The 8,857-nt window shown below is 34.9% G+C and overlaps 1 protein-coding gene across 1 annotated transcript; it reads right to left on the bottom strand.

Annotated features, from left to right (window-relative positions):
• Positions 1 to 1,799: 1,799 nt before the first annotated feature.
• On the bottom strand, positions 1,800 to 6,884 carry LOC127648232 (protein PET100 homolog, mitochondrial-like). Its single transcript, XM_052132814.1, has 4 exons — positions 6,826 to 6,884; positions 6,518 to 6,604; positions 4,998 to 5,030; positions 1,800 to 3,035 (listed from the first exon to the last, which is right to left on the bottom strand). Exons 1-4 carry the CDS (start codon positions 6,850 to 6,852, stop codon positions 2,946 to 2,948), a joined length of 237 nt encoding a protein of 78 aa, XP_051988774.1. The 5' UTR covers positions 6,853 to 6,884; the 3' UTR covers positions 1,800 to 2,945.
• Positions 6,885 to 8,857: the final 1,973 nt, after the last annotated feature.

Here is an 8,857-nt window from a genome sequence, read left to right as displayed (position 1 = left end):
GTGGTTTTGTCTCACCAGGGGTGATGGTCGGACTCCCGTATATCATTGAAGGAATGAGCGTTACACCAAGGCCTGTACTCCGAGCAATTTGGAGGTGGAGGGTCCATCTGGGGTGGTGTGTCACCGCATCAACGGACTGAGCTTGTTGCCATTGCAGGCAATCTCAATGCTGTGCGTTACAGGGGAGACATCCTCCTCCCTCATGTGATACCCTTCCTGCAGGCTCATCCTGACATGATCCTCCAGCATGACAATCGCAGCAGCCATACTGCTCGTTCGGTGCGTGATTTCCTGATAGACAGGAAGTCAGTGTTCTGCCATGGCCAGTGAAGAGCCCGGATCTCAATCCCATTGAGCACGTCTGGGACCTGTAGGATCAGAGAGTGAGGGATGAGGTCATTCCCCCAGAAATGTTCGGGAACTTGCAAGTGTCTTGTTGGAAGAATGGGGTAACATCTCACAGCAAGAACTGGCAAATCTGGTGCGGTCCATGAGGAGGAGATGTACTGCAGTACTTAATGCACCTGGTGGCCACACCGTTTCTTTTGTTTTTTTTTTTTAATAAAATTATATGGAAAAAGGTACAAAATACAGGCCTTATATGAACTTTGATTTTCTTTGATATGGGCAGGTCAGATGGTCAGACACAGAATTCTCTAAACACAGATTCTCCACAATGACTCTAGCATCCACTCTTATGTGACCACCTCAGCTTCAAGATTCCAACCAAGCCGGATTCCAAGATCATATTGATGGCAACAAAAGAGTAAAACCCATTATTTCAGAAGTATATACTCTGGTCAAAACACAATTACACAATGTGGTTGATGTGCTTTCCATGACAGAGCCATTATTTTGAGCTGAAAAGTGGATTGGAGACACTGAAGGTCTGAAAGACATGAAATAATAAATTTCAAAAAGAAATATATACTTTTAACCATAGTTTTTCACATTCATACATTTGCTAATATATTAATATTAGTGCAAATACACAACTATTCAGAACTTCTTAAACTACTTCAAAGAGTTCTCATCAAAAAATCCTCCACGTGCATCAATGACATCTTTGCAGTTCTTGTTATTCTAGCTGTCAGTTTGTCCAGATACTCAGGTGACATTTCACCCCACACTTCCTGTAGCCCTTGCCATAGATGTGACTGTCTTGTCTGGCACTTCACACACACCTTACAGTCCGGCTGATCCCACAAAAGCTCAATGGGGTTCAGATCCATAACACTCTTTTCCAATTATCTGTTGTACAATGTTTGTGTTTCTTTACCCACTCTAACCTTTTCTTTTTGTTTTTCTGTTTCAAAAGTGGCTTTTTCTTTGCGGTTTTGCAGTTAACAGAAACACATTTTAAAAAATGCTGTCTCTCTAGTTCATGTTTCTGCATGTGTAAGTGTGTGGTTGTGTGTGCTTTGCCCTCTGGATGTTTCATAGTCTCACCCTTTAATTTATCTGTGTTTTCTGCATTGTCGATTAATTATTGATTGTATATGACAGATAAAATAAAAAATTGGTCTGGTTTTTTCCATTCATTTTCAATTGTCGGTCAATTTTGACCGCAAAGATAAAAGGTGTTGCTTTTTTTCTTTTCTTATGGACTTATTGAATCATGCACAATTTATTTTTTATATGTTCAGATGGCAAGTGGAGGAAAACTCACCAAGTATTGTACCGAAAAGGAAACCATTTTTATTAAAACAGCAAAAGTGATTCCAGCCAAAAATAGCCGAAGACAAAAGGATGGTTAAAAATGGAGACAAGAAGTTCCTAAAATGTACACTCAATTTTTTTATTTACCTAAGAACGTGAATGTGAAAGTTAATGTTATGCCATTTTCAGTTGTTAAATACAAATTGCAAGTGCCTCTCTGTAATCTCGATTTTTGTAAAGAAAAGGAGGTCGAAGTTCATTTTTGTGGTATAATCAACACGATGCCACACGCTGTCGATCGAGTTAACTTGTGAATATTCCTTTAAAGCCGTTTCATCTGAATGCTAATCCGTTAAATGTTAATGAACATGAATATATTCAGTAGTCTTGTCTTGATTGAATGAACAGGAATAAACCTTGAGAAGTGAGTATTGAATTTGATATGAGATCACGAGTAGTCCTCCAGAAGGCAGTGTTGTACAGTGTAACCAGAAACTGCCTAATCTATCACCTCTACGAGTCTTGGATAAAGCTGCCTTCAAGGAGTTCTCAACCTCTCAAAAGATCCATCTTGACAGGGGGGACATTAGCTAGCCCATGTAGCTGTGTGTCTACCAGAGTCTCCTCAAAGTGGAACGAGCTCGCAGGAGAGCAGCAAAATCCCTTCCAGCCTCCATTAGCGCTTGCCAGCAGTCAGTGCCATGGCCATACAAAAATGGTCATTTCACAGCATATCATGCTGCTTGATTCTTGTAAATGTGTTGCATCAGGAAGAAACTTAGATTTTTTTATTATTATTATATAGAATATTAAAAAAGGCAAATAGAATGTTATTGTTTTTTTAAGAGTTAATAGTTATTTTTAGAATATAGACTCAATGACATCAGAAGCACTTATTCTAATGGGCAGATGAGCAGATCATTTGCAGTTATGAGTCACTAAAAGTTTTAAAGCATTGTAAATTATTAAAAAAAGAAATTTACTTTAATTCTTTATGAATATGAAAAAAAAAAAAACACAATTCAACATCAAAGCAGTGTTAATATATAGTCATTTACACTGTGAGACTGTTTAAAGACATACACAGTAAATTTACAAAAACATGCATTCCCCACCTGTTCCTTAAATTAAATTATGCAACAACAAAAAGTAAAAAAAAAAAAAAAAAAAAAAAATAATTATATATATACATATAGTTATAAATATATGGATTAGAGCTCTGGGAAAAGTGTTTTATTTTAAGGCTTGATCCCAAGTTAGCATTATGACAAAATGACATTTTATAGTCAATCCTCAGACTCCATGCCCATCTGTTTCTGCATCTTCTGCTCTCTTCTGTTTCTCATTCGTACCTTGAAATCCTCCAGCTCTTGCCTCTGTTTCAAGAAGAGAGATCACACAACATATGAATGTACAGAACATGTCATTGCATCTCTACTGTTAAATAAGACTCATAGGTTTAAGTAGCCTATATCTGCTGATCAATCAAGTAGAGGACGCCCGTTATATTAAAAATCAAAGCCGACAGTTACAGAGGGTTTTTTTTATTATTATTAATCCTTTTTTATACGGTTATAAAAATGAGCACATTGAAGAGGTTTTGATGTTAAGTAGAGATGTTAATCATGAGTTCATGTTGATTTTTACTCATGGTGTCTCTAGAGAAATGGAAAAAGAGTTTTTATTACCAGATCGTTGATGAATTACTGTACATTTATTAGCCAATATGACCATGTTTACTTTATAGTGCTTATATTGTTACATTGTAGATGGTTGTAAGAGTTTATCTGTGTGCACAGATAAAAAGAAGCTGGGAGCACAGAAATGTCAAAATAAGAGTCTGGTTGTATTATGGGCTTGTTTATATTCAAAGGGATAGTTCACCAAAATATGAATATTCTCTCATCATTTACTCACTCTCATGCCATCCTATTTGTGCAAGACTTTATTTTTTCAACAGAATACAAACAAAGATTAAAATCTCCTCTTTCACTTTCACATTCTTCTTTTGTTTTTGGCGATCCACATTCTTTGTGCATATCGTCACCTGGGCAGGGAGGAGAATTTATTGTAAAAACGAACGGAAAATATTGATCCGTTTCTCACCTAAACCTATCATATCACTTCTGAAGACATGGATTAAAAATATTAATAATATAGATTATTTTATGTTGTGCTTTTTGATCATGGAGCAACATAATATTGTGAAAATAAATAGTAACAGATAAAAAAAAAAATATATATATATATATATATATATATATATATATATATATATATATATATATATATATATATATATATATATAAAATTTATTTTTAAGGTGACGTAGAGGCTGAGGGACCTTATGCAAATACATTTTAGACAGCAAGATGGTTTTTTGAGTAACAAATGAAAATGTAATTCAAACACATTTGACATTTTTTTTTTACATCTCATGTATTCTATAAACAAACTAATCTCTATTATGATTGGATGAGTCAATGTATACCCACTTTGAACATTTTTCAAATCAAATCTATTCTCTCACTTAAGAAAACCAATGTGTTTAATAGGGGCCTTTTTACCCTGAATACTGTCCTTTCACTTATTGGACAGTTGTTAAAAATCTTTAAATCACATTTAACAAAACTGAAAATGACAAATAAGTATTTTGTCTCAAAATAAATGTGATAATTTCAGGGATTCTCGTTTGCAATATACATAAGATCAAATGACCTCAAAACCAAACATTTATACATTACATGCAATGATCTCATGAATCAGAACTGGTTTTTATTTTTAGGGGGTAGAAAATAAAATCAAAAGTGCCTTTTACCCCAGGAGGACTTTAGCGCCGTTGTAATAAAGAATTGGTCGCCCTAAAATGATAAATCATATTAAACCTGTATGATTTGTTATTTCCTCACAAAAGGAGAAATTCGGAAGAATGTCCACAAAACCATATAGAGACTATTGGCTATATTCTTCTCACTTTACAAAGTATATCTTAGATAGATATATATATATATATATACCTAAAGTTACTATTTATGACAGGAGCTGATTATAATCATATGTTCAGCGTGCATCATCCTTGAGAATCTGCACATTGTGGTAACTAATGTTATGATGATTCACAGGAATTATATGCCAAAAATAGAAAAAAAACAACACCATAATAGTTGAACATATTTGGATATATTGATGTATAGTCTTATCAACGATAAAGTATCTATCTTCCTACATAACTAACTTCTTTTAGCCTGTTTAACATCCAACGAAACCACCAAAGAAAAAGCATTTAAATGTGATCTGTGTGTGTGTAACAAGTCAAAGTGGGAATACTTGCACTTACATGCATTTTCTCATCAGGGGGGAAGATCTCCCTCTGGAAAATATCAAAATGTAATGTTCAGTAATCATCCTAAAAAAACAATAATCCACAGTTTTCCTGAGCAACCACTGGGTGATGTTCCTGTTTTCGGTTTCTGTTCTCGAGACGACAAGTCAAAACGAGTGATCCACAGGAGAACAACAAACATTTAAGTGTTTCTTGAAGTAAAAATGTATTTCAGGCTCAACTTGTGCAGTTGTTGGCTGTCATAACAACTCAGAATAATTATTGATATCAACTCAACTCACCCCTGACCATCGCTTCATGTCCTCTACACAATCACCTGAACTGCGGTCAAGCCAGCCGCGGTTTAAATCAGAGTGCACGCATATTGCAGTAATCAATTCAAACTTTGAATTGTAAATCCTGTAGGTCAATTAAAATGGCACAATTGAAAATTAAAGGCAAAATCACCCCAAAATATGTCCCATATCCAAACACTCAAAGTTTTCATTTTTGAAGGGTTTCTTGTTAAAACACACCATGCTTATTAACATATGAAATTTAATCTCATTTAAATGTAGTATTGGACAAAATTACAGGGAAATACTCTTCTGACATCATACACATAATGTCTTCTTACATTTTATATGGTACTGAGATTAACTTAAACTGGTTAAGTGTCATGACCTTGTTTTAAAACAGCTATGTGCATCTTACTCCTGCACGATCCATCAGAATGCACAAAAGTGTCTAATTTTGTTTATTCGGTTTTAATCTTATTATTTAAAAATTACATATTTGCATTTGTATCAACTGTGACATGTCAACAGAGGAAACATAATACTTATATATGAGGAAATTATCTTTTTTTCTCTTTTTATGAGTGTTTGAATATGGGACATGATTTAAGTGCTAGGATGCACTTTGAATTTTGGGATGAATTTGCCTTTCATTTTCTCAAAAACTGTGCATTTGTGACCTACAGGATTTACAATTCAACGTTTATTCAAAGGTACATATGAATGACAATTAAAGATCCTTGGCAGAAAAGTAACATTTATTATATGTAATATGTAAATGTAATGTTAGTTCAGTAAACTTTGGTTATAAATTATTTTCCTGCCCTATCCAAGAGTCTTCTAAACCAGTCACCGTTCACATAGGCTAAATCAAACATATTAATAAACACCAGCACGTCACAAACACTTAAAAAAAGTCTATAAAAAAAAACTGTCATCTCGACTGAGAAGTATCGGGATGTTTTGACAATTTTTACAAATGTAATACGATAAACATTACCCGCTAAGAATATAGGCATATGCGAGTGAAAACATTGGAGACCGGAAATGGAAAACAGTCTAATCGTGGAACACTTCCGCGTTCAGGAAAAAGGTGGATAGCACTATCAACAAGTACATTTACATAAGTGAAATCCCATATTAATGCAAAACGCTGTTCAACATGCAACCGTGGTCCATTTGAATATCAAATGTTGTTTTCATTTGATATTCCATTGAGGCAATATTAAAGTGTCAAACCTTTCTCTTCACGATATATTCTTCAAAATATTCTGCTTGGTTCGATATCCAAAACATGGCCACTGGAAACGACAGGTAGACCATCATCTACGTAAAAGATATACTTTGTAAATCTGTTATTGAGACAGAGACAGGCAGTTCTGTGCAATGCATTGGCTGATTGTTCAGCAAGGTAAAAATATTTCTAAATACGTAAACGGAACAGCTTTTGTAAGTCTTATATTGACACAAATGCTGGTTAGTATAATTATATATAGTTTATTTAGCCAGATCGGCGTGCTAAAGATTGTAATTAACACCACACTCACCCTAAAAACCTCTATTTTAACCCCCATGTCCTCCGGCAAATCGCACACTTTCAGGCACTTCCTGCTTTAAAAGCTGTCAAAATAAAAGTCCGCAATTGCCAAAGACGCGCTAAACACGCGCGGATACGTTTAGATAAAAATGTTGGATACTTATTATATACGTACCTATTATTACCATTACTGATGTATTTATTTCTGTTATGAATTTCCAGCCGCAGGCTAATGAATATGAAATCGGTGACCGGATGCATGTACCTCAGTATGACGTAATTTATGCAGTATTATTACATCACATACTAGTCTGACAAGATTCAGCATTATTCTTTTTTGCTCCATCAAAACAAATTGTAAAACCACGACAGTTTCAGGAAATTCTTGGCTCAACCATGACAAACTTTAAATACTTAAATGGATAGTTCATACAAAAATGAAAATACTCTCATCATTTACTCATCCTCATGCCATCCCAGATGTGTATGACTTTCTTTATTCTGCTGAGAACGATAATTTACCAAAAACAAAATAAAAAAAAATAATCTGTAGATATCTCTGTTGGTCCATACAGTGCAAGTAAATGATACATTTTAAGCTCCAAAAAGCACATAAACATAATCCATAAGACTCCAGTGGTTAAATCCATATCTTCAGAAGCAATATGATAGGTGTGGGTGAGAAACTCATCAATATTCAAGTCCTTTTTTTACTATAAATTCTCCTCCCTGCCCAGTAGGGGGTGATATGAACGTGAATCGGCAAAAACCAGAAAATTATGTTCAAGTGTAGATTTATTGTAAAAGCGTCCTGAAATATTAATCTGTTTCTAACCCACATTTATCTCTCTTCTGAAGACATGGATTTAACCACTAGTCTTATGGAGCCTTTATGTGATTTTTAGAGCTTCAAAGTTCTGGCCACCATTCACTTGACCTACAGTGATGAGATATTCTAATAAAAAATCTTCATTTGTGTTTTTCAGAAGTCATACACATCTCGGATGGCATACCTACAATTTTTATTTAAATTGTAATGTATACACAGTTGAAGTCAGAAGTTTTCATACACATTAGCCAAATACATTTAAACTAAATTTTTCCACAATTCCTGACATTTAGTCGTAGAAAACATTCCCTGTCTTTCAGTTAGGATCAATACTTGATTTTAAGAATGTGAAATATAAGAATAATAGTAGAGAGAATTATTTATTTTTAGCATTTATTTCTTTCATCACATTCCCAGTGGGTCAGAGGTTTACATTCACTTTGGTAGTATTTTGTAGCATTGGGTGAAATGTTTTGGGAAGCCTTCCACAAGCTTCTCGCAATAAGAAGGTGGAATTTTGTCCCATTCCTCCAGACAGAACTGGTGTAACGGAGTCAGGTTTGTAGGCCTCCTTGCTCGCTCATGCTTTTTCAGTTCAGATTGAGGTCAGGGCTTTGTGATGTCCACTTCAGTACCTTGACTTTGTTGTCCTTAAGCTATTTTGCCACAACTTTGGAGGTGTGCTTGAGGTCATTGTCCATTTGCACTTTTTGCACCAAACTACGTTCATCTCTAGGAGACAGAATTTGTCTCCTTTCTGAGTTGTATAATGGCTGAATGGTCCCATAGTGTTTACATTTCCGTACTATTGTTTGTACAGATGAATGTGGCACCTTCAGGTGTTTGGAAATTGCTCCAAAGGATGAATCAGACTTGTGGAGATCCGCAATTTGTTTCTGGGATCTTGGCTGATTTCTTTTGATTTTCCCATGATGTCAAGCAAAGAGGCACTGAGTTTGAAGACAGGCCTTAAAATACATCCACAGATACACCTCTAATTCAGTACACCTCCTATCAGAATCTAATTGGCTAATTTTCTAAAGGCTTGAATTCATTTTCGTAATTTTCCAAGATGCTTAAAGTCACAGTTAACTTCTGACCTGCTGGAATAGTGATATAGTCAATTAAAAGTGAAACTATCTGTCTGTAAACAATTGTTGGAAAAATTATTCGTCATGCATGAAGCAGATGTCCTAAACGACTTGCCAAAACT

This window comes from Xyrauchen texanus, chromosome 8 (genome assembly GCF_025860055.1).
Source record: "Xyrauchen texanus isolate HMW12.3.18 chromosome 8, RBS_HiC_50CHRs, whole genome shotgun sequence".
Lineage (NCBI taxonomy): Eukaryota > Metazoa > Chordata > Actinopteri > Cypriniformes > Catostomidae > Xyrauchen > Xyrauchen texanus.
Note: the sequence above shows the minus strand (reverse complement) of the source record. Positions and strands in the feature narration are given on the sequence as shown.